We start from the raw sequence: 24,425 nt of genomic DNA, 5'->3' as shown, positions 1-24,425 counted from the left end.
ACAGCTACTTAATATTTAACAAGGAACATCTTCATTTAACTTTTTAACTGCTATATTATCTTATGGGTTGTAAAATGCGCCCTTATTTTTTGCATAGTTACAGCTTACTGTTAATAAACACACTGCTATCCAACAGTACTGTCAAATTGTTATCGTTTTGATATTTGAGCTGCTATCGATATTTAGAGCTCGCGCTCAATTTTAAAATTTACTTGCGACAGTTACAGCTAATTATTGTTATACACCATTAATTGTCCGCTTTGAGAGGCGGTGGCAAGCCCACGGTGAACTTCGATAAATTCTCTAAGAATTCTATATACAAGGCATGCTCATGCGCTGTGGCCATATCAGAGAGTCTTCTGGCAAACTCCTGGGTAATACCCTTCTCCTCCAGCACATGCAATAACATGCTCTGCAAGTTATCATCAATCAAAGAGGCATCAATGGTAAAGCAGCTATCATTCCAGCCATTCTTATAGAGCGATAAGTCCTGTATCTCAAAGACAACGTCGTCAGCATCCCCTTCTCCATCCGTTTCACCAAAGGCGGCTGGCTTATAGACACAGAATATGGAGAGCAGCAAATCATTGCGGCGAATTAACACCTCAAATTTGGGCACGCTGCGCACTGGACTCAGGTCACCGGACTCATCGCATCGACGTGGCACACTTTTGCTCACATTAAAGAAAATATTAATGCGCTCTTGTGGTGTTTCACGCACTAGCTCCACCTTTGACCCGGAGAAATGGCCGGTAAAGCCATCAATGACATATGGCTGTTCGAGCTGCAGCTGCACACGACGCTCCTCAATAATCTCGGCGGTAACAAATTCCAATAAGTTGCGTTGCGTTTGGCTTAAGTTTTCCGGAACAGACAAGACTTCAACTCGTTGCGGCGTCGGTTCATCCTTAAGATTCTGGAGCTGCAATGCGCTAAGCGATAATAGACGCGTCTTGTGCATCAAACGGCAAAAGCGTGGCGCGAGCTTACTAAGCTTAAGCAGCTGCGACATTACAATTTTTTTCTTTTTAGAACTTAAATTCGTTGAAAAGTAAATTTTGTATTGACTCAATGCAAAACGTTCAACGAATGAGCTTAATTTACAAACTGGAAATACATTGAATTTAAATGCCAAGCTTACTTGCTCGTAGACTAAATAGTAGATACAATTATAAAAAAAAAAAGGTACGAGCTTACAACAATATTTCAGATTAGTTTTTTCTAAACTGTCAGAAGACAAGTTTCAAGATAATACAATGTGCAATGGACAAGTGTACAAGGTACTGGAAATCTCACGTTTAAATAGAGAGAAATAAAAAGTATTTACTGGCCCAAGGTACTTAAACACAATTAAAAGCCAAGTTAATTTTAATACGCAGACGTCTCATAAAAGTGTTTTCAAGAATTGACGAGTTTTACAAACTGTTTGGCATTTGATTTATATATTATATGTATGTACTATATTTGCTTTAGAATTCGATTACTTGAAGGCTCCTTGGTGCGGAGGCGGGCAGGGAGCGCTATGGTAACTATGTAGAGGTTGATTGATGTAAGAAGGCACACTTATACTTATACAACGTCCATACAAACACGTTTGTATGTGCGTCAATGCGTTGTGCGCCTGTGCGTGTTTAACTTTAACTTTTTGTTTCTAGGCATTGGTGTTTGAATTGCTTTTATAAGAGCGTTCTGAATAAATTGGAACAAATATATGTTGAATAAAGAGGAATGCGCTCTAATTCGGCGAGGTATTGCGTTTAGGCGTCGAAGGTGGCAAATCCATTGTCTTGCACACCCAGCCCGATATGTCCACATCCTCCACTTCAGCCTTGCGAATCCAACTGTGGCTCTGAAATATACAAAATCTCTGTATACTGTAGCTATTAGTTTTTAAGTATCCTGTGGTTACCAGCAAGGTTTTGAGATCAGCGCGCTCATCGGGCTGCTTCTTTAGGCAAATGTCCACAAAGTCCTTGAACTCGTTGCTAAATATTTTATGTTCTAGCTTCGGTGGCGGCTCATTAACTATATAATCCAGCAGCTCAAATATGGCCATCACCCGTGGCTCCAGCACTGTCGGTTGACCGTCCTCATTAGAGTTATCTGCAAATATCGTTTCCAGAGTGGCCGTATCTGGTGGCGGTATCGGATACATGCCAATGGCCATTTCCACCAGCGATAAACCCAAGGACCATATATCCGATTGCACGGAGTAATGTGTGCCCTGCAACCGTTCCGGCTAAAAAGTAGATACAAGTTTATATCATGAACCACATCCTTGAGCTTAATGTAGCAGAAGATACATGTACACTTGTTTTCTGACTATGTTTTTGGTTAAATATTATGCATCATACACATGTATCTTCTCCACTTAAGGCATAAATTTATTAGACAGACCGACATGTAGCTGCGCGTGCCCACAAAGGAGTTCGCCATAGAGTCAATTAGCTGACCGGAAACACCAAAATCACAGATCTTTATCTCGCCGCTGCTATTGACGAGTATGTTGCTTGGTTTGACATCACGATGTATGATGGCGTGCTTGTCCCGCAGATAACTCAAGCCCTTGAGCACCGCCAGTGTAATGCGGCCCAGTATGGACTCCGGTATGCGGCCGGCGCGTTTCAGTATGAGATCCAGCGAGCCGCCATCCATATACTCCATGCAAATACTGATCTCACCGTCACTATAGAAGGCGCCATAGAAGCCCACAATATGTGGAAAATTGCATTCGTGCAACACTTTTAATTCCCGCAAGATTTGCTTTTTGATAGCCGGTTTGACCTCCAAATGGATGAGCTTGCGCGCCATGATAAGATGTGTAAGCGTGTGACGCACTTTCATTACTACACCACCATTGCCAGAGCCCAGTTCGCCCAGCTTTTCCAGATCCTCCTCGGAGAGCTCACCGATTTTCTCTTTTTGGCTGAGAAACACCTTAATGCGTTTACGTTCTGTATCGTCCATGTCCAGACCCTCTAGTGTCTCCGTTAATGCATCGATGCTCGTCTTGGGCTTGCCCAGCAAACTATGTGTGCTTTAATTTAACTTTTTAATGAATTTTTGCAGTACAAAACTAAAAGCAATAATTATGGGTGGGGGGGTCGGTGAGGGTAGGGTCGGTGAAGTACCGGCAAACGCCTACACATACACAGGCACACACATGTATATGTATACAGTACATACACATATACACTCTGCGTGCGTCACTTTGCCATGCGTGGGCGTTGCAGGTGCAAACACAACAAAACAACAAAAAACTCGAGATTTGTATTTTGAAAAAAATGGCAATATTTACTCTGTGCCCGATGGTGTTTTGAAGGGCGGCGTTGGTGCCACCTGTGCCGCTGCAGCCGTCGCATCCGTATTCACCGGCGGCAGCACCAGATTCAGCTTGTTCTTCGACATTTTGGCCTAAACCAAAGACCAACAAAAAAAAATGTCTTCAGCGCTCTTCAAGCGGTTGCGCTGGTAGCGAGGGTGGGGGCAGTGCGATTTCCTCTTTGATTGACAGCAGCAAGTGGTTGAATTTCTTCACAATTTTAAGCGATTAGGAACTAGTTGTGTTATTGTAACACGTTCATTTACGCAGCAAGTGTAGTTTGGGCCACAAAAAACATTTATGCCTAATTTAATTACTAGATTTGTTATTTTTATACAGCCAGCAAATAGATGACAGTGTGTAGCGCGCAATAAAAAAAAAATTGCAATCGATAGGCAGAATTCGGCAGGCGGCTTTTGTTGTTTGGTTAATTTTTTGCACATACATTATGAATTTGTTTAAATCAATTGATAGTTTGAATTGAAAGTGATTAATTGTATGCATCGACATAAGCATTAGAGTGGGCAGCGCAATATCGTTATCGTTATCGCTCGTTGTGAATGACATATTTCATATGCGATGTGTTTTTGTTTGCAACACAATTTGCTAAAAACTAAATAACAAATTTTGCGCTGATAGCTACAATTGTCAACATGAAGACTCTGCTGGTGTCTGACACCAGCAACAACAGCAATTGCAATTTTCATAAGGATGCGCTCTTGGGTTTTGCACTTGATCTACCCGATGAACAGTTAGACAGCGCCGTTATGCAGCTGCAGGCCGCAGCAGCAGAGCAACAGCATCAGAACGATGACAACAACCATAGCAATAATGGAAACAGCAATAGCGGTGACTATAATCATACATCAATTAGCTATCAGCTACAATGCGTGCCGGAGTTACCGGAGTGCTATGTGCTAGAGGGAGATGCAACTTCCACAGAGCTAGTGAATGTGGCCAACAAGGACTGCGATTCACTTGCTAAATTGGCTTACAATCTGTATAAATTGGCAAAGGATGATCATATAGTTATAGACCGGTAAGCGTTGGTATAGCACATAGGCTTTGACAGCAATATTTTCATTTTCTTTCGCTTGCAGTAAACGCAATGAAGTGGTGCGCACAAATGCTCTGACGCATCAAAAGACTATTTATCGCTGCATGGATCCCATCGGAATGGGCATGGGCATGGGCATGGGTGAGCAGCAGAGTGTGCCAACAAAAGCCAAAGCAGTGAGGACGACGCGCAGACGTGCATCACCTTATGCTGCATCACCGCTGCCAAAGCGATCGAGCACAACATTTAGAACACGCTCTGGGCGTCTAGTATGTGCTTTGCAGCCAGATCCTACTGCTGCCTGCCAACCTGTTGCACAACTTGTGTCCGAGCTGCAGGATAAAGATTATCGTGCAGCAATCAGCAATGCGACTGCAGTGACTGAGGCTGAGATTGAGCCTGTGATTGAGGCGCCGCGCATGCCACGCGCTGTGCCGCCGAATGCCATTTGTCCTGGTTGTCAGAAAATCTTTCTGGGTCGCCGTTTGCAGCAGCATTTTGTTAAGTTTCCTGAGCATATGCCTAGTGTCCAGCAGCAGCAGCAGCAGCAGCAGACACATCAGTCCACGTTGTTTGGACTGCTGACAACACAATTGCAGCGTCATAGTCATCTCAACGAGGAGCAGCGCGCCGATCTCTTTCTGCACGAACTCAATGATTTTGTGCAGCAGTTGCAGCTGCGCAGTCAGCGCCTCATACGCAACACCTCTGGCATGCATTTCGTCAATTCGCGTATTGCACGCGTACTGGGCATACCCGAGGGTCAATATGCCTTGGATATGTCGGCCATGGAGTCAGCGCAGGCACCAACACCGGAACCGGAGTTGCAACTGCAGCTGATGCATTCCCATGCTCTGCCCAGCACACGCAATCTGGTCGATTATCCGGGACTCAGCATGTCCATGGATGATACGCTAACGGATGAAGCGGCGCAGCGCTTGAATCTCTCTGCTGGCGGCAAATTGCTGCCACCCTCCGAGGAAAGTCTGCTGCGCAATGTTGGCGATCTGATGCAACCGCCTGTGGCAGTGCCGGACTTGCCGCCGCACTATGATCACGCTAGTGACAATGCCGTTGAAGCGTTGAACATGAAGGAGACACCCGATGCGGCCATACTTGATCTCAATGTGGAATTCTTCCAATTTAACAATAATTAGCGTGTACTGTGTATTATTTAAAACCAGCCCTAAGATATATATTGAAGTGTTTATGAAGTAGTAGTTGAATATGTGTATAGCATGAAATTAAATTTCCGTTGAATTTTCCACTAAGCTGGAATTCTAAATATTGTGTTTAGATTTAATACTAGAGCGTAAAACAAATACAATTGTTGCTCTTGAAATGTTATTGTGGAAGTCGCGCGTGTAGTGCAGTCAATTGGACGCACACTTTACTCTTTCTTTGAAATCTCTGCATTTGGATATGATCCCTGTAGGCTGAGCTATGAGCAAAGAGCTAACTACCGAATATAAAAATATATCGGAAATAAATAGTTGAGAGCAAAATGTCAAATACTACTTAATTGTTGTTATGCTGCTACTATTTACTACTACTACTACTATTTGCATTACTTTAGCACTAGTAAGTAGCAGTAAGTTACTACAGGGCTGTTCAAATGCATCTTTATATATATTAAAGCTACTTAGCTCTAGTTGTATATACACATTTCTATATATATCATATACATATATGTATATAGTAACTGAGTCTGTAGCTGCAGCTGAAAAAATTTAAAGAAAGCCTTGCGCTCATTTTTCTGATGATTGCTATAGTTATTGTTTAAGTTATGTATGTGTCTCTCTTTCTGTGTGTGTGTGTGTGAATTTGCTTTGGTTTTTGTTTACACGCGCTGGTTCAACTGTATTTTATGCCCCCACAGCTATTTTTATAGAGTTTATGCGGATGCGAAGAAGGTGGTTTACGTTTGGAATTGTGGACAAGCAGCGGCTGCGGCGCTGCAATTGGCAAATAATGCCACGCCCATGCCCACTTTGCTAAGCGACACTTGACGTGCTCTTTGCAACACACGCATGCAATTCAATTTGGCCCAAAGTTTACCTCAAGTCAATATGCATTCAATTCATTGATGAGCTGCACACATTTTGATTTCAAACGCGCGCTATAAATGTGGCAAGTGCACGGACTTGCCACACTCAGTTGCAAGTAATGGACATGCAACAGCGCAACGACAAGCGACAAGACTACTCCAGCGATGAGGAGCAAACGCTCTGCGGGCGCGAAGCAGCCAAAAAGAGCATCAAGTATTATCTACAGAATAGCTCGCTGCATGGGCTCAAGTATATAGCGGAGGAGCGCATTACCATACCAGAGCGGTACATAACTAATTTCTAAAATGAGTGTATGACTTACCCCCCAATTATTCCCGCTGCAGCGTCTTCTTTGGCATTTCCTTTGTGCTGGTCGTCATACTCTCTGGCTTCTTTATATCCAACATATACATCAAATGGAGCGCCTCGCCCATTATCATATCGACCAGCGCCAAGCAGCTGCTGACCAGCAATATGCCCTTTCCGGCCATAACCATTTGCAATCTGAATCAGGCGCTCAAGAGTCGCGTGCAGCGCATTTCACGGTGCGTAGCGACGCGCAGCGCTGCACTGCAGCATTAATTTGACCTCTGTGCTTGCAGCTCCAGCAGCAACTACAGCCTGCTCATGAGTCTGTGCAGTCAGGGCGATGATCAGACCATCACCTATGTGGGCACCTGGACATATTTCAAGGCTCTGCTGGTGGAGGTGGCGCAGCCCTGCGATGAGATGTTGCTCTACTGCAGCTTTGGCGCACGCAAGGAGATTTGCTCGCTGGTGTTCAACTCCATACTGACCGATGATGGTCTATGCTGCACTTTCAATGCGCTGGATCCGATGTTTGTGTTTCGCAATTACACGGACGATGTGCGGCTGGAGCCTGTGCAGGAGCATTCGATTTATGAGGCCATTGATTGGACGCCGGAGCGCGGCTATGCCAAGCAGCTGCCGGAGTTTTATTATCCGCGCACTTCGGGCGGCACTGGCAGTCGCATGGGATTGACAGTGGTGCTGAATGCATCCACAACGGAATACTACTGCACCAAGTCCATGGGCAATGGCTTTAAGGTGAGCAAGCTAAGTTACATATATATATATGATTAAGCTGAGTAACCTGTCCAGGTGCTTGTGCATAATCCTGCGGAGCTGCCCAAGGTGAGCAACTATGGCTTTGTGGTTACCGCTGGACGTGAGGCGCGCATACCCATCGAGGCTGTCTATGAGGATGCCACGCCCAGCATACGCTCCATAAAGAAATCGGTGCGCCGCTGTCTGTTCTCCGATGAGAACGACTTGGTCTACTATCGCACCTATTCGCGCAAGAACTGCGAGCTGGAGTGCGAGGCGAAGCTGCTGCTGCGCGATTGCAACTGCGTGCTCTACTACTTGCCCCGCATAGATCCGGCGGCGCGTGTGTGTGGACCCAACGACAACAACTGCACGAATCGCGTGCAAACCGAAATTGAATCCTCCAAGACGAATCTTTCATGCGAAAACTGCTGGCCCGGCTGCTTTGAGCTCACCTTCAAGTCCACCTTGACCACGTCACAGATTATCACAGGTCCCAGCTATCAGAGCAGCGAAGAATTGCCCGAACATTTGTTCAACAGCAGCACGGGCGAGAATAGCGAACTTTCCATTCTGCATTTTTACTACTTGACCAACAATTTTCGCAGCACTACCAAATCCGAAATGTTTGGCTTCACCGAGTTCTTGTGTAAGTCCGCCTGGAAAGTTAAGTATAACAATATTAATTATTAATGATTCAAGCGAACACTGGCGGCCTCTTGGGACTCTTTATGGGCTTTAGCATATTCTCGGTAATTGAAATTGTTTACTACGTCACAGTGCGCCCGTATTGCGCTTCACGCACGCTGCGTTTACGCCGTAAACAGCGGCAGGCAGCGCTGCTTTGGCTAACGCCAGTGCGTCAGCCGCTGCGTCAGCGTCAGCGTCGACGCAAGCGTCAGCTGCAGCCGCCACCCTACAGTCAATTGGCAAAGCCAAAGCCAACGCTCTGGCGAACGCTGCGTATTAGCAATGGCAGCGATCCGCTTGTCTATCCCTATATGGAATAGGATGTGACTGGATGTTGTTGCTCAACACGCTTTATGCACTGCAGTGGGCACAAGCTGAATAAATAAACCAAGTCAAGTTGGCTGAGAGCATTGCACGCATTCCAAGCATAGAAACTCTCACTATGTGGCCATGTTGTGGGTGAGTTGGGCGCTAAGCGGAAGTGCGCGATTATTTTTGGGGTATCAAATGGCGCTAATCGCTCAACGACACGCGACTAAAATATCAATTAAAATAATTGCTGTAAAATATATTAAAGCTTTCTGCTTCATTCCTCTGCCAGTTTCACTAATAACAAATATAATAAAAATATATGCGGGCAAACTTTGTTTCAATTTGCTTGCTTTTGGTTATATGTGTCAATTGCAAATTAATGTTTAGAAATTGTTTTCGTTTGCCTTTTAGCTTTTTGCTGATTTCATTGGCCAAATTTGTGATAAGCTGGCAGTGGCTAAAAATGTGGCACTGATGTCACCAGCAGGCAGCTCTGAGTGTTGCCTGTAGTGTCAGATGTCAGCCACGCCCCACGCCCCGCACAATGTCAAGTATTGTTTCAACTATGTAGCTCACACACACACACACACACACACACACACACACATAGCAAGTTGTGGAGTGAGCTACTTGATGCCTCTGACTTGTTGGCAGCTGGCAACAATCAGCTCGCGCCCAATTCCAGGCAACAGGCACAGGTTGTTGCCAGCGTCAGGAGTGGGGCATGATGCTGTATAAACAAACAATTGGCCTGGCAACTAGCTCGCTCCAGCTGCAGCTCTCTCGCTCTCTCTCTTGCTCTCTTGGCCTTTAACACTTTCTGTTTTATGTAGTTTATGTTCGCTTTGCTTTATATTTTCATTGGCGCTGCTGATTCATGCGCAACATGTGGAATTTCAGTCAGACCTTTGGCATTATTCATTCAACTTTGGCAAAGTTCGTTAACTTTAGTGTGCAGCTTTTATTGCTGCCAAGTAAGACTTTTAATTTAAATTTAAAATATGCTAAATTAATCTTGCAACTTATTGTAAGCTATAAGCGCAAAATGTAATATTACGCATACGCCTGCTTGCACAGCAATGACATGCACTGCCAAGCCTCTGCATATGTGTGAGTGTGGGCTATAAAGTAAACAACTAACACACACACACACACGCACAGCCAAACAATTAAACAAAAGCCAAAGCAGCGACAGCAACAGCAACAGCGTCGGCATTTAATTTCCTTCTATGACTTTCGCTTTGTTGTATGTTTATGCTAAGAACAACAAAAGCAACCACAAGTGTGTAGCATGCCACACGTGGCTGCATGTGTATTAGTGTTAGTAATAGCAATACTTTGGTCGCTTTTGGGCGGTCACTGTGGTGAGCATCCCACTACTAAATACCAAATTCAGTCAGAGATTGAACGTGAAGCGTCGTCGAGCTGCCTTCAATACGCTTAATTTCAAATCGAATAGCAAAGTAAACTCAACTGAACTCTCAGTTCCGTTAAGATAGACATTTTTTTCACCTTTTTGTTGTTGTTGTTGTTTTTCTTATTATTTATGCGCGTTGCGTGTGCGTGCATACAAAACTGTATTCAAAAATCTTTTGCAACTTTGCAACAACAACAAAACTAAAGCAGGCAAATGCATTCCACAGCATGCGGCGTTGGTGCCTCTGCCACAAATCTGGCATCGCTCCAGACGTAAGTAATTATATTAAATATAATAAATCAACAATATGTAGCAATGCATTATCATAATTAATAATTTTGTTTAGCTAAATAATTTACATTGAAATCAATTGAATTGATTGAATAGTAAATAAACTATTTGTTGTTTGATTGGCCACAATATAATAAATATTTTATATACTTAAATTGTAGCAAAAGCTTTAGCTGCATAAATTATTTAAATAATTTTGCATATTTTGTTTAGCGACTCATTTAAGTTACATTGATTAATTTCAATTGAAAATAATAGTAAATAAAGCTAAATATACAATAATAATTATTATAATTATTATAATTATAATGTTTATATAATTTCATTAATTAAAAATCAATTTGAATTTGATTGTTGTTGAGTGCTCACTATTATTTTGTTTGATTGTGCCACAATATAATAATATATTTATATATTTAAATTTAATAAAGTCAAAATTGCAATAAAATTAATTTAAATAATTTTTGCATATTTTTTATAAATTCGACTCATTTAAGTTACATTGATTAATTTCAATTGAAAATAATAGTAAATAAACTATTTGTGTATAATAATTATATTATAAATTTTAAATTGTAGCAACAGCTACAGCAATGCATTATTATAATGAATAATTTTGTATAAATAAGTTGCATTGAAATCAATTGAATTGATTGAATAGTAAATAAACTATTTGTTGTTTGATTGGCCACAATATATAATTATATATATTTGTATAATTAAATTTAGCGCTGCATAAATTATAATAAATAATTGCGCATATTTTGTGCGTTCGCTTTGAAATGAATTGAACTTTTAATAGAAAATTAGCTAATTGTTGTAGCGAGTAGATAGTAAATAGTTTATGAAGTGCCAAGACAATAATAAATACAACAAATTTTTAATAGTTCGCCTTGTGAGCATAAAATTTGTACAAACAGCAGCGTTTGGCGTTAAATATTTATGGCCCAAGCTATTTGCATTAGTTTTGGGCAGATATTTCAAGGTTGAATTGCTCGAAAAAGGGCGTGACGCTGTTGGGGGGGGGGCCAAACCACTGCTAATCTATCAATGTGTGTTTAGCAAAGCCAAACAAAAGTGAAAAGCGTAAAAAGGGGGCAAAGTGGGGGCCAACTAGAAGCAGCAGTTGTCGAGTTAAGTCAAGTGGCAACCAAAAAAAAAAAAAAAAACGCAGAGTATTGTAAACAAATGCGCGAATGCCTTCGACAATGTGTGTCAGCAAGTGAAGAGTGGAGCGGAGCGGGGTGGGGTGGGGGGGGATATACAAAAAAAAAGAACTCAAAATAGTTACAGGATGATGTACGGAGGAGGTGACTGACAAAACGGGGGCAAGTGGCAGTTGGGAATGGGGGCTGAGCAAACGGAACACATGAAAGCGCAAAAGTGGAGCACTTTAAAAATTGTTTCCTCAAGCTAATTAATGTGAATTTCTAAGTGCGCTAGACAGACACACACACACACACAAGCAACACTTATGTCTGTGTGTACACTGCGCAAAATTATTGTTATTAATTTGCCTTTAAAATTTGCGCACATTTTTTTGTTAACTTAAATTACTTGCATGCTGTTGCGTGTGTTTCGCTCAGTGTATGCCAATGCTTGCATGCTAGTTTAGAGTGTATTCTAATTGCATGTTTCGCTCAGTGTAGACTTGCTGACAGCCATGCGGCTGTGCGATTTATAAGCCGCAATTTATTTTTATGCGCACACCCTCACTCGACGCTCCCTCTCTATCGCTCTCTCTCTCTCTCTCTCTCTCTCTCTAGTTGTTGCTACTGCTAATAAAGTTGTTGCTTGCTTGGATTGGCTCAATTGTTTCGACGACGACAAGTTCAATTGCCCAGGCTCTCGCCCTAACGCTTCCAAAAAAATTTAAATCTTTTATGAGCTAACCTAATGCTACTTGTTACCCCCCAACCCCCCCGCTTCGCTTCCAGCTCTTGGCCAAGGGCAGCGCAGCGCGCTCTGCTCATGCTCATGCACATGCATTTGGCCTTCGGCTGACGTCATTGCGTGGGCGACACTGTTGCTGCTGCTGCTGCTGTTGCAACTTGTAAATGGAACTGCCACCAACGCTGCATCGAGTCGTCGCTCGATGACGCACGCACCTGTTTTGGACACTGATGCATCGCTCAATCAGCAGCATAATAACAATAGCAATAGCAATTGATTCAACAATAATTAGGCAGTAAATTTGTGTTTAAATCAAAGGCTGCATCTTTTGCTGCCATACCACAGACTTAGTTTAGCTTAATCTCTAGCTTAGTATTTAGTACAAACAACTGGGAGAATTGAAAGTGCAGCTCACCAGCGAGTCAGATCGAGATCGAGAGTTGATTGTTGACACTGATTGTTGTTAATAAACAATAGACGTGATTAATATGCGACCCTAAGCCGCCCACACACATTTGCCTACTGCCTTTGAATTATTTACAGCTCACCCCGCCCCCTCCCACTCCACACTTCGTTATACACCACACTGTAAGCTGTGGTCAGTTTTGTTAATTTGTGCAATTTGCTTTGGTTGACATACATTTTGCATTGCTCAACATGCAATCGACATGCAACGCTGACTCGCATCTTAGCAGACTGAGAGAGAGAGAAAGAGAGAGAGAGAGAGAGAGAAAGAGCGCGCGCGCGCGTAGATTACGCACGCCCACCAGCAATGGATGCGACTTTCGACAGTGGACACTGCCTAAGGCCATGGAGTAGTGCGACTCGTCAAGTCCACTGGGTAATCCAATCCACTAGTCAACTTGTAATTCTTCTGTTTGATATCAAAGTTTAATTTTAATTTAACCCATCGCCTAGGTATATATTTTAGATGTTGCTCGTAAAGTCTTGAGCAATTGGATGCCTGGGGATCTTGGTAAAAAGTAAGCCGCTAAAAAAGGCAAGTACCCGCTCCATTTGGTGGGCGGGTACCTCTCTCTCTCTCGTGTCTCTGCTCTAACTACGTCTCTCTCTCTTGTCTTTGGTCTGACTCTCTCTCTATTGTCTCTGTTCTGCTCCCTCACTCTTGTCTCTGCTTCTGACCTCTCGCTCTCTCTCTCTCTTGTCTCTGCTCTGACTCTCACTTTTCTCTCTCCATCTCTCTCTTGGCTCTACTCTGACTCTCTCTCTCTCTCTCTCTATCTCTCTCTTGTCTTTGATCTGACTCATTCACTCTCTCTCTCTCTTTTCTCTGCTCTAACTCTCACTCTCTCTCTCTCTCTAGCCTCTGCTTTGGCTCTCTGCTCTGACTCTCTGTCTTGTCTCTCTCTATTTTTCTCTCTCTCGCTTACAAATTAGAAAATTTAGAATACAAACTCTATGAGTTTTGTTAATCGAAAAGCGCTAAACTAACTTTAGTTGAATATGAATATGACAGCCTGATTGATTGCCTATCTATTCACAGCTATTATAACAGTTATAACAGTTTGTTCGTGCTTATTGTCAGCAGCAGAAAATCATTTCATTTGCGTATTGCATGTAAAAAATAATTAAAAGTAATCGCTGATGTTTTTAAATATTAAAAAATAAAAATAAACAGGCAAACAGCTGCAAAAATGAACAATGAATATTATTTGCTAATAATTTCTTTAATGCTATAACTCTATATATTTGCCATTTAGCTAATTGCGACTAGTAATCACTTTAACTACTAACTGTGCTATATATAGAACTTAATTAAGCTAGTTGCAAGCCTAATTTATTATTTATCAGTTGACAATTTACAGTTGACACGACGAGTGGATTTAGAGGTTTTTGGGCTTGGGACTGGGACTGGGGCTGGGTGAGCGCCTCGACTGCTGCTTGCGCTGATTAAGACGCTTAGGAGCCAACTGCTAGTTTAGTCTATATATAAATATATATACTAGATAGACTGTCATTCTCAACAAATTGCTTTTAATGGAGCTGCCGACACAGTGGGTGGCTGGCCACTGCCACGCCTCCCCCCACCACTTTAGGGGCTGTGGCTGGGTGTTGAATATTTGTCAGCTGCGTGAGACGAATTCGGCCTATGTGTGTTTTTTCGTGATTTCCGCAATGCCAGCAACAACAAAAGCAACAATAACAATTTGCAGTATAACAACAATAAAAACAACAACAACAACAGCAGCAAGACGCGCGCGTCGCTGCTAGCGTTGGCGTTGGCGTTGGCGCTGCTGCTGCTGCCGCCGCCGCTGCTGCTGCTGCTGCTGTCGGCAAAGCGTTGCGTTCTTAATTCAGTTGACCAACAGCCAGCGCAGCGACAAGACACAGACACGTGTGCAGGCGAATTTGTTATAAACAAATGAATTTTGAATACAAATACAAATTTTAAATGTTTTAAGCAAAAGTGTTGTGTAAATTAGACGCGTTACAAACAAAAGACGCGCGCTTTGTTTTTTTTTCAGTTTTTTTGGGTGCAACAAATAAATAAATAAACAAAAATTTTGAAAAGTGCAAAGCAGCAAGCAAAAGTTCAAGTATGTATTGAATTGAATTTTTTTTTAAATTGTTGCTAAATTAAATATTTTTTTTTTAAAAGTGCGTGTGCGTTTTTTAAATGCAAATTTAGAGTTTGTGTGCGTATGTGTGTGTGTGTCTGAGTCTAGGGCTGTAGCTGCGGCACGCCTGGTTCGCCCACCCAAAAAAAAAGAGCGACAAACAAATTAAAAGAAACATACCAAAAATAGCAACAAACGTTGGCGGGCCAAAGCAACAAGCAAATCCAAATGGTGACAATGTCCAAGTCCAAGTCCAAGTTAAAAAGAACTATAACAAGTTCAACAACAAAAAGCGAAAATAATGTAAATTAATAAATGTTGGCCAAGCAATTTAAATATATAATACTAGCATATATAGCTAGCCATATAGATATATAGAGAGCGAGAGCATGCCAGACACAAACACTTGTTGAAATGCATTGAAAATATTTTCAAACTTATGTTGCTAGCTAAATGAATATATAGATTTATATATTTATAAATATGTGTATGTGTGTGTGTTGGCCAGCTAATATTTAGAAACACGCAAATTATAAGCACAATAGACAATACGTTAGAACGAACTTTGCTCAACAATTTTGTATACACTGCACTATGGTCCGAAAGTCGATTTTTTTTTGGCATAAAATCGAAATTTCAATGTAAGAATTTTGATGCAGTCTTAAAGTAAATATATAGCACACATACAATATAATTTTTAAACAATTTATAATATTATGTTAGGATTTTTGTAAGCTCATAAAAGTCAGTAATCGATCAATCAATTAAAAAAAAAAACAAAAAAAAATGTTAAAAATTGAAATTTGAAAAAATTACAAAATTCTAAAATATTGTAAATAAAGTTAATGCCAAATTTCAACCTTTACTAGTAAACTTTATGCCAAAAAAATCGACTTTGGTACCATTGTGCACTGTGCAAAAAGCAAAAACTCAATTTGTTGTTAGGCTGTTTTTTTAATTAAATTAAATTTCAATTTTTTTAACTGAATTTTGCACTCAACTTGAACATAATTTATAGCTTGGCCAGCCATTGGCCTTTTGTATGTGGAAATGGATTTAGTGCGTTTAGTTTTTCTCTTCGCAGCAACTGATAAATTGCTTTGGCCTAGCCCGCTATATTATAATGCCAGATTATATAGTCATTTGTCAAGTATTGTCAGAGTTCATAGCTGATAAGCCAGAGGCACTTGATGGTTTGTCAACCAAGCAGCAGCAACAATAAGCAGCGAGCATAGCTGCGATAAACACACATATATATATATATATATATATCTATATGTGTGTATATAGAGTTTCGATCTTTATGTTGCTAATTTGACAGCTGGCTCGCTGTTGTTGCCGATAGTTGAGGCAGTCCTTGTTTTATCTGTTGCTGTTGCTTTGTTGCTGTTTGTTGCATGATAAGCGCCCTCATGTTGTAGCTGCAACTGTTGCTGTAGTAGCTTTAGTTAACTATTTGCCGTGAAACAAATTTATCAAATGTGTGTGTGTGTATGTGTGTGTGTGTGTGTGTGTGTGTGTCAATTGTTAGCTTAAATCTCAATCTTGTTGTATAAACTCTTGTCTGAGTTGCATCTCAAAATGGCAGCAACAATAGCAAACAATCAACAGCAATGCTAAGTGTTTGTTGCTGCGTCGGGGGGGGGGTGCGGGGGGCACAGACATATCCATAAACATATCCATAACACTGTGCACTGATTGCTGACAGCTTAATCAACGTATATATAAGCTATAGTCTACAATCTAAGGCAGATTCGCTTGCGCGCGCGCTCTCGCTCTCGCTCTCTCTCGCTCTCTTACTAAATTTAGTCTAGCACAGCAACAAAAACTAAACAGCACAACTGAATTGCTGTTAGCTAAAATAAATTTAAATCTATATATAAGCGGCATACACTTTGCTGAGGTAGCAGCAAGTTGCATGCGCAGCTTGTAACAAAATTCTAAATAAATAAAAGCATAGCTTACTTTTTTGTTTGATTTGTTGTTGTTGTTGTTGCATTTCCACTTGTTTTACTGGTTGCTGCTTTTTCTCGCAGTGTAGCTCATGCTTATGCTTGTTCTAGTATTTGGCGTCCCTGAACTTTGGGGCGTCCACTCAATTTGCACTGTCACGCGCTCTGCTCACACACGCAAATGCTGCCGATCAATGCTAGATCATTGTCTATATGTTTGGATTACACTTGTCTCCATTAGCATTATCAACTGCAAAGCAAAATAAATGCAAATTAATTTTGAAGCTTATGCTGCCTGCGGTTTGTTGTTGTCGCCAGCAGCCAACAAGTCGTTAAACTATATAGTAAACTATATATGCACACATACATACAACAATTGTCTGATAGGCCTGACCCCATTGGGCTTCCAATTTTCGACGCCAAAGCCGTAAGCACTGCAAAAATATTATAAATAATAAATTTTGTAAAAAAAATTGTCTGCTTTGCTATAAATAAATATATATGGATATATAGTAAGTGTAGCGAGTGTGTGTGTGTGTGTGTGTGTGTGGCCCAAATGAAACCATTTCCTTTTATTGACTGTCAAAAGCTGCTTGCTATGCCAAGATCAAAGAAAGCGCTCGCGCCATTAATGCGCCATATATGATTGCCCGATCGGCAGTCAATAGCTCTGCTGGCTATGGAGTTGCCACTTACTTGAGCAAGCTCATCACGTAGTTCACATATTAATAAACATATTTTTATTTCATATGTAGACATTAGTGGACTACACAAGTTTCGACTCTCTAAGTGGGTGAGCGGGCTGTGTGTCTGGCATGCCAAATTGTTACGCATACGCCACGTGTCGATTTCAATGGCGTCATAAACCTCAATTGCATGCCACTTGCCACACGCGGCGGCTGTGTGGCAGTTAAATACAAATTAAGTGCAATTAACTGCAGTTGACCCAAAAAAAAAAGTGCAAAACTAAGCGCCATCTATGTGTCGCAAATGTAAAAGTTTAAACGCCGTTCGCTTGCCCCGCCCACTTGTTATTATAAAAAACCCACAGAAAACGAACAAATTCAACAACAATGAGAGCAAACGATACGTCAACGCAGGTCCTAGATCTTGTTCTGTATCTATCCCCCCATCCATGCAAGAATATGACGCAATGTACTAAGCGACGGCGGCGTTGAAGTTGTTGCTGGCTCCCAAGTTGCTGCTGGCTCAGAAGTTGCTGCCGGCTTCCAAGTCGCTGCTGGCTCCCAAGTCGTTGCTGGCTCCCAAGTCGTTGCTGGCTCCAAAGTCTCTAGCGGCATTAGAGACAGCTCCGATGTCGAAGTCGCCAGCGGAGTCAAGAGAAGTTCTGCAAGCGGCTCCGGCGTCTTTGGCTGCTTTCTCATTGTCCTTGCCCTGATGCTTGTAGCTTGGCTAAGGTAACCAGCTGGATCAGCACTCGCTTTCAAAATTCGCGTTGAGCGGCGAACGATCCTTGCAAATCCTTTAAGTAAACAGATTCAGTGTCTGCGCTTGGATCATTTGGATCGACATCTAAAGCGAGACTCATCCAACTCACTTAGCTGCAGCATTTTCAAGAATTTCCAAAAAATGTTATTGACTTGACTATGAGACGCCTGCCTAGTTGTTGATGCGACCTAGTTTAAGTTTAGTATTTGACTAATTGCTAGCACTATGAGATTGCTCAGCTATTTATTTAGTTAGTGCAAAGTTTAGCTCAAGCTAAATGTGCTTTAGTTGCAGTTGCGTGTTGCGAACAATTAACAGCACATTGTGGCAGGTCATGTGCCTTAGTTGGCGGCGCATGTTGCACGATTCAATGCAGAAAGGGAGTGTGCAATTAACCCAAATGTACAGGGCAATAATCTTGCTCTAGCCACGAGGCTAGCGGCTCGAGTCTCTGGCGCTGCCAATCAAAACATTCAATTATGGTTATGGCCAACTAACAATAGCAATAATAACTGAACAGCGACTGTCAACAATATATGCAACATTTGCTGCCGACGCTGACGCTGACGTCGCCTGATGTCTGCTGACCCATTTCGGTTCACACGCATACACTGCGCGAAATGACGCAAGCAAAGCTGCGTAGCATGTGTCGGCCATCAATTTGCATTGAGAGAAATTTCAGCAAAATTTTTTCGTATTAACGTAAACGTTGCTCACAGCAATTTCTTGCAGTGTAGCGTTGGCAGTAAACTTTTCAATTGTATACATAGCGCCAAGACACACCCACACACACACACACACACACACATACAAAAGCAATGCAAGCAATTCAACTACGACCACATCCTGCCATCAATGTCGGCCATCAAAGCTGCTGGCGACTTTATTGTTGCCGCTGTCGCCACTGTTGTTGTTGCTGTCAATGACGCGAGCAGCAGCAGCAGCGGCAGCAACGCGAGCAGCAGCAGCAGGCGCCAAGGCGCTTTGGCAACATTGTTGATTGTCGATTTGGCGTCGTTGCTTGTCAGTTGGCAATTCAGTTGCTCCCAAACTGTTGCATACCCAAAACTGTTGCATAGCTTTGAGCGCGCGCCTTAAAATAAATTTAATTAAATATATATATATTTGTACTAGCAGCAGCAGCAGCGCCACAGCAGATGCACACAAGATGGTGCACCACAGCAATGAGGATGCTATGAATAAGATTCCACTCAAATCCCACAGCGGTCTCGACGATGAGGAGCGCAATGGCGGTGAACTCATGCAGGATACGAACGCAGCCGAGGAGGCGCGACGTGAACAAATGTAAGTGTAAGCAGACGCACAGACAGACAGACGGACGAACAATTGCTGTATAAATTGAATTGTATGCAAAACTTACCCCACTTTGCAAATTCCTTAGGCGTGCGAATGTCCTCGTCTGGATGAAGAAGCTCACAATTGGTCTGATCTGTTTTATAGGCATTGCATTGATTAGTTATGTGATAATAAGTCTTTGCTTTAGCGGTAAGTTGCAAATTTTAGGCAGCCGCATGCCACAGACAATTCCGCTAACCAACTCACTCATTACCACAATGCCAACTAATTAAACACACACACACACACATACACACATATATATATGCATACACACGCACAATGAAAACCAACCACCAAACAAGTTGAAGCGTATTTGTTGCATCGTTGAGCTTATTGCATGATAACGTCGCCTAGCAACGCCCACGCCCAACATGCCACGCCCACCGCCCACGCCCACGCCCATATGCCCTGTATACATCGTTTGTAGCATCCGTTAGCGTTTAAATCAAAACCATACATTTCTATTTCAAATTGTGTGCGTGTGTGCAACGATTTTCAATTTAACCAACAACAATCTCAACAACTACAACAACAACAACAACAATTGCTATATAGACTGGCCCAAGTCGACGCCACTGCGTAGCAACAGCACCAGCAGCAGCAGCAGCAACATCAACACAGCAGCAACAATTGCACTCAGCACTAGTAGCACCGCAGCAACAGTTGCTGCTGCAACAACAGCCACAACTGAAACAGCAACAGCAACAAGCACAGCAGCACCAGCAATCAGTAGCACAATACTTAGCACAACAGCAACACCAGCAGCAGCTGCGGCAGCAACAACAACAACAAGCACACCAATAACTACAACAACAACTCCAATAACAACAACAACAATATCAACAACTACAACAACAACAACACCAACCAAAGCTAGCACAAGCCACACACTCAATACATTTAATTCAACAGATGAGCCCAACGACGACGACAGCAGCAGCTCTGACCTGACAACAGCAACACCAGCAGACACAATCATGGCCGGACCAGCAGTTGCCGCCTCGACAGCAGCAACCACAGCAGCGCCAACAACCACATATCCCAAGCTGGAGTATCTGGGCACAGACTTTGAATCCAAGCTGGGCGTCTACGAGGAGGCAGCAGTCTGCACCGATGGCGTTGCAATCTGCAGTCAAATTGCCACGTAAGCAACACACGCTACAAATACAAATGCAATTCCATTAAATGCTACAGTTATGCGCAAAATTATACACACCAAGCTACTTACTTTTCTTTTTTTTTTGTCGTTAGCGACATTTTGCAGCGCAATGGCAGCGCCGTGGACGCAACGATTGCCATGATGCTGTGCAATGGACTGACCACGCCACAGAGCATGGGCATTGGTGGTGGCCTGCTGATGAACATTTATGAGCGCGCCACGCAGCAGGGACACCAGATCGATGCGCATCCCAATGCGCCCTATGTGGACGCCATGGAGTATGAGGCGAATCCGAATGCAACACTAGCCGGTCCCATGTCCATAGCTGTGCCCGGCGAGGTGCGAGGCTATCAGCTGGCGCACATGAAGTTCGGCAAGCTGCCGTGGCGCGAGCTGGTGACGCCTTCGCTGGAGATTTGCCAGACGGGCTACGAGGTGTCCAGGCACTTGGCGCGCTCGCTTAAGCGCCTCTGGCATAAGATCAAGCACCAGCCACAGTTCCAGTAAGTATTTGAGTCGTAGCCAGCCAATCTTTGCCAGCTCAGCTCAACTCTTGTGTTTAGCAGCAGCTTTGCGCCTGCCGAGACTGGCGAACCGCTGGAGGCGGGCAGCTTGGCCAAGCCCTCGCCCGCGCTATGCGACAGCTATCGGCTGCTGGCCGAGAACGGCGCCATGGACTTTTACAATGGCACGCTGGCGAAGCTCATTATCGAGGATCTGAATGAGCTGGGCAGCAAGATGTCCGAGGACGATCTGGATGCGTATCAGGCCGAGGTGCGTCTGTCCATCACCATGCCGCTGGGCTCGGACACAGTCTATGCCGTGCCGCCGGTGAGCAGCGGCAGCGTCGTCTCCTACGTCCTCAGCGTGCTCAAGGGCTACAACTTTACGCGCGAGGATTTCGGCAGCGATGAGCAACTTGCTCTCACCATTCATCGCATCAGCGAGGCGCTCAAGCTGGGCTTTGCCCGTCGCGGCGAGCTCGGCGATCAGCGCTTCGTGGATGTCCGCGAGCTGGTCAGTCAGCTCAATAATCCCGAGTATGGCAATCAGCAGCGCTTGCTCATCAATGACAGCCATGTGCTGGATGGGCCCGAAGCCTATGGCGCCCATTTCAGCGCCGAGGATGACAGATTCGGTACCTCGGGACTGACGGTGCTGGCGCCCAATGGTGATGCAGTTGCCGTCTCCAGTTCCATCAATTTCTAGTGAGTAAAATATATATCGTAAACATGAAATTACGATATTCGATGCGACACATGAAGTAATTTAGTGCAAACGAATATCGTAAGAGTAAAAACATTCACATTTGTGCTCCAATTCTCAGTCGAATAAGAATGATTATTGCAAACTGCATTATCGTTTATAAGAAATTCATAATTTCCGTTACAGTTTTGTAAGAATGAAATTACGATATTCGATTCGCAGTTGAATTGAATTTAGACTAACTCTATTTACGATATGTTAATACTACACCGAATAATTTACTGCAAACGAATATCGTAAGAATCTTATTTTTGCTCAAACAATAATCCAGGTCTTAATCGAATAACAATCAATACTCATTCTCTTCAAACTGCAATATCGTTTATAAGAAATTTACAATTTCCTTTACTTACAGCTTTGGCTCCTTGCTGGTTGGCCCACGCACCGGCATCGTGTTCAACAATGCGCTCAACGACTTCTCCAGGAAGTCCCGCAACGACGAACTGCCGCCATCGCCATCCAATTTCCTGGAGCCATACAAGCGGCCGATGTCCTCGCAGTCCCCAATGCTGATCACCGACGCCGAGGGCAATGTGCGTCTGGCCATTGCCGCCTCCGGCTCGGGTAAGATCATACCCGCTGTGGTGGAGGTCATAGCGCGTGTGCTTTGGTTCGGCGAGGACATCAAGACGGCCGTCGATGCGCCGCGTTTCTATCATCAGCTAAAGCCCGATACACTTGACTATGAGCCAAAGATGTGGAACGAGCGGGTGAAGCAGCTGCTGGAGCAGCGTGGCCATACGCTAAAGGAGATTCCCAAAATGGAGCCGACGACAACAGTTTGCGCCATAGTTCGCAATTCAACGGCGATTTATGCCAACTCTGATTATCGTAAGCAAGGCTTTGTTGCAGGCTACTAAGCACACACACACACACACACACATACATATATATACATATATATGTAACAAACTGTAGCGTATCTATCGGCAAGTGAGATTAGTTTTGAGCGTCTTGAAATGAAAAAAAGAATTAAAAGTATTTAAGCGTCGTGTCTATCGTGTCTTTTTTTTATATATATACTACTATATAGTATATTTGTATGCCTGTATATCGTATGTTATATACATTTATATGCTACTACTACTTTACATAAACAAAATACACACGAATAACTATTAAATTAATAATAATAAAACAACAAATTGCTTTTCACGCACTTCAACAAAATCAAAACCAAAACATTCATTTTTAGTTTCGCGCCGACTCTACATACAATATATACATATCTAGCTATATAATTACATAGTGAAAATAAAAATACATGCGAAAAAACAATAAACAAACGTTTTACAACATTCTTTAAAAATTTATTACAGTTAGTTAAATGAAAATGCATTAAACTGAAATTTAAACAGGAAAAACTAAACAAGTGAAAAAAAACATAAAGAAAGTTACCAAAGTTGTGAGATAGAGAGAGAGAGAAAGAGATAGCAATAGAGAGTGAGCACACTAACTGGGTGGGCAAATCTTGTTGGCCATCTGCTTGAGTGTTGGCGGAATGAGCAGCGCCAGGGTCGGCAAGGAGCTGATGAACGACACCTCCAGTATGGACGGACGACCGCCAAAGATTTGACGCTGCATGATGATGAACCAGAGCATCAGCTCCTCCAGCTGCTCCAGCGTTGACTGCACCAGCAGCGCGCCCGACTTCTGGCCATGCTTATGTGTATCCATCAGCGTGGCCACGTTGCTGCTCAGCTCCAGCGAGAGTATCACAGTGCGTCCATCGCTGACCATGGCGCCGAAGAGATGCGACGGCACCGCCCAACCCTCGCCCAGTTTCAGGAACTGCACTGTGGCATGACAGGCGCGTGCGACCTGCTGCGCCAGCTCGCGCTGATTACGCGCGTCCACGCGCAGCTGCACAAAGAACCATTCCTCGAGCCCGAAATCTGTCTGCGGATGCGAGCGCAGCGCTGACATCGCATCCGGTATGCTCGTATTCAAATTGGCTTTGATGCGATCATGCGACACCAGATTGCCCCCATTGATGCACTCGTCCAGCAGCAGAAATGCGCGCTCGGGCAGCTGCGCTGGGCTGCTGCTAAAGCTGTACTGCTTGGCTATGCCGGACGCCAGCAGCAGCGAGATGAGTGTGCAGCTGTTGCTGCCGTTTTGCTTGTAGGGCCCATGACGGGATTGACAGAAGCTCGTTGGCAGCCACCAGATGTAGACATTGCCCTGCCGCTCCAGCTGCATGCCGGACTCAATTTGCTGTATCAGCTGCTCCTGGCGCTCCTTCTCCTTCTCCTTGTCTCGCTTCCTTAGAAATATCATTTTGCGCATCCTTCAGCTCGTTTACACCTTGTGCTTGTTGGTTGTGGTCTTAATTACAATTTAGATCTTTTGCCAAAGAAAAATAAAACTAAAACTAGTTCAGGCTACTAGAATTAAACAAAAAGAAGTTGTATATTAAATATATACAACACTTTTCCAAAGTACATAGTACACTTGTTGTAGTTTTGATTTTCGCACATTGTTTGCTATGATTTGTACAATTTATTTTTTTTTTAAATGCAACATCTGCAGTTTCTATCAAATAAATGTTAATGGCAATTTA

At 43.2% G+C, this 24,425-nt stretch overlaps 6 protein-coding genes across 10 annotated transcripts; 3 read left to right on the top strand and 3 right to left on the bottom strand.

The window, feature by feature from the left end:
• Positions 1-247: 247 nt before the first annotated feature.
• Positions 248-1,012, bottom strand: LOC108605081 (conserved regulator of innate immunity protein 3). The gene has a single exon (XM_017994647.1). The coding sequence runs from the start codon at positions 1,010-1,012 to the stop codon at positions 248-250; it is 765 nt and encodes a 254-aa protein (XP_017850136.1).
• A 281-nt stretch (positions 1,013-1,293) lies between these two features.
• LOC108607064 (dual specificity mitogen-activated protein kinase kinase dSOR1) lies at positions 1,294-3,674 on the bottom strand. Of its 2 annotated transcripts, none has more exons than XM_017997680.2 (4): positions 3,299-3,674; positions 2,398-3,028; positions 1,910-2,239; positions 1,294-1,849 (listed from the first exon to the last, which is right to left on the bottom strand). In XM_017997680.2, exons 1-4 carry the CDS (start codon positions 3,406-3,408, stop codon positions 1,736-1,738), a joined length of 1,185 nt encoding a protein of 394 aa, XP_017853169.1. In that variant the 5' UTR covers positions 3,409-3,674; the 3' UTR covers positions 1,294-1,735. The 2 variants fall into 2 exon arrangements, with proteins under 2 accessions (XP_017853169.1, XP_017853168.1); XM_017997679.2 differs by having other exon boundaries at positions 1,296-1,849; positions 2,398-3,037; positions 3,299-3,673.
• Positions 3,675-3,785: 111 nt separating this feature from the next.
• On the top strand, positions 3,786-5,651 carry LOC108607063. Its single transcript, XM_017997677.2, has 2 exons — positions 3,786-4,361; positions 4,423-5,651. Exons 1-2 carry the CDS (start codon positions 3,976-3,978, stop codon positions 5,534-5,536), a joined length of 1,500 nt encoding a protein of 499 aa, XP_017853166.1. The 5' UTR covers positions 3,786-3,975; the 3' UTR covers positions 5,537-5,651.
• An 894-nt stretch (positions 5,652-6,545) lies between these two features.
• LOC108605080 (pickpocket protein 28) lies at positions 6,546-8,505 on the top strand. The gene is made up of 5 exons (XM_017994646.2): positions 6,546-6,712; positions 6,772-6,972; positions 7,030-7,495; positions 7,550-8,144; positions 8,198-8,505. Exons 1-5 carry the CDS (start codon positions 6,546-6,548, stop codon positions 8,503-8,505), a joined length of 1,737 nt encoding a protein of 578 aa, XP_017850135.1.
• Positions 8,506-10,170: 1,665 nt separating this feature from the next.
• Positions 10,171-22,873, top strand: LOC108607139 (glutathione hydrolase 1 proenzyme). 4 transcript variants are annotated; one of them, XM_017997777.2, is made up of 7 exons: positions 10,171-10,186; positions 19,216-19,383; positions 19,481-19,584; positions 20,350-20,581; positions 20,689-21,099; positions 21,163-21,804; positions 22,218-22,873. In XM_017997777.2, exons 2-7 carry the CDS (start codon positions 19,247-19,249, stop codon positions 22,720-22,722), a joined length of 2,031 nt encoding a protein of 676 aa, XP_017853266.1. In that variant the 5' UTR covers positions 10,171-10,186; positions 19,216-19,246; the 3' UTR covers positions 22,723-22,873. The 4 variants fall into 4 exon arrangements, with proteins under 4 accessions (XP_017853266.1, XP_017853265.1, XP_033150323.1 ...); XM_017997776.1 differs by having other exon boundaries at positions 21,160-21,804; XM_033294432.1 differs by lacking the exon at positions 10,171-10,186 and adding an exon at positions 14,452-14,656 and having other exon boundaries at positions 21,160-21,804.
• Positions 22,874-23,314: 441 nt separating this feature from the next.
• LOC108605079 lies at positions 23,315-24,142 on the bottom strand. The gene has a single exon (XM_017994645.1). It carries the CDS (start codon positions 24,140-24,142, stop codon positions 23,315-23,317), a length of 828 nt encoding a protein of 275 aa, XP_017850134.1.
• Positions 24,143-24,425: the final 283 nt, after the last annotated feature.

Source organism: Drosophila busckii, chromosome X (assembly GCF_011750605.1).
Source record: "Drosophila busckii strain San Diego stock center, stock number 13000-0081.31 chromosome X, ASM1175060v1, whole genome shotgun sequence".
In the NCBI taxonomy this organism is placed as follows: Eukaryota; Metazoa; Arthropoda; class Insecta; order Diptera; family Drosophilidae; genus Drosophila; species Drosophila busckii.
The sequence above is the reverse complement of the archived record's forward strand: the minus strand, read 5'-3'. Positions and strand labels throughout refer to the sequence as shown.

Excerpts from the sequence above, each read along its gene's own strand:
- LOC108605079 (XM_017994645.1), bottom strand. The coding sequence starts at position 24,142 with ATGATATTTCTAAGGAAGCGAGACAAGGAGAAGGAGAAGGAGCGCCAG.
- LOC108605081 (XM_017994647.1), bottom strand. The coding sequence starts at position 1,012 with ATGTCGCAGCTGCTTAAGCTTAGTAAGCTCGCGCCACGCTTTTGCCGT.
- LOC108607063 (XM_017997677.2), top strand. The coding sequence starts at position 3,976 with ATGAAGACTCTGCTGGTGTCTGACACCAGCAACAACAGCAATTGCAAT. Across the intron at positions 4,362-4,422 it reads GATCATATAGTTATAGACCG|TAAACGCAATGAAGTGGTGC; the intron begins GTAAGCGTTGGT and ends TTTCGCTTGCAG.
- LOC108607139 (XM_017997776.1), top strand. The coding sequence starts at position 19,247 with ATGGTGCACCACAGCAATGAGGATGCTATGAATAAGATTCCACTCAAA. Across the intron at positions 19,384-19,480 it reads GAGGCGCGACGTGAACAAAT|GCGTGCGAATGTCCTCGTCT; the intron begins GTAAGTGTAAGC and ends CAAATTCCTTAG. Across the intron at positions 20,582-20,688 it reads ATCTGCAGTCAAATTGCCAC|CGACATTTTGCAGCGCAATG; the intron begins GTAAGCAACACA and ends TTTTGTCGTTAG.
- LOC108607064 (XM_017997679.2), bottom strand. The coding sequence starts at position 3,408 with ATGTCGAAGAACAAGCTGAATCTGGTGCTGCCGCCGGTGAATACGGAT. Across the intron at positions 2,240-2,397 it reads GCACGCGCAGCTACATGTCG|CCGGAACGGTTGCAGGGCAC; the intron begins GTCTGTCTAATA and ends TCTACTTTTTAG. Across the intron at positions 1,850-1,909 it reads CTGATCTCAAAACCTTGCTG|AGCCACAGTTGGATTCGCAA; the intron begins GTAACCACAGGA and ends TGTATATTTCAG.
- LOC108605080 (XM_017994646.2), top strand. The coding sequence starts at position 6,546 with ATGGACATGCAACAGCGCAACGACAAGCGACAAGACTACTCCAGCGAT. Across the intron at positions 6,973-7,029 it reads CGCGTGCAGCGCATTTCACG|CTCCAGCAGCAACTACAGCC; the intron begins GTGCGTAGCGAC and ends CTGTGCTTGCAG. Across the intron at positions 8,145-8,197 it reads TGGCTTCACCGAGTTCTTGT|CGAACACTGGCGGCCTCTTG; the intron begins GTAAGTCCGCCT and ends TAATGATTCAAG.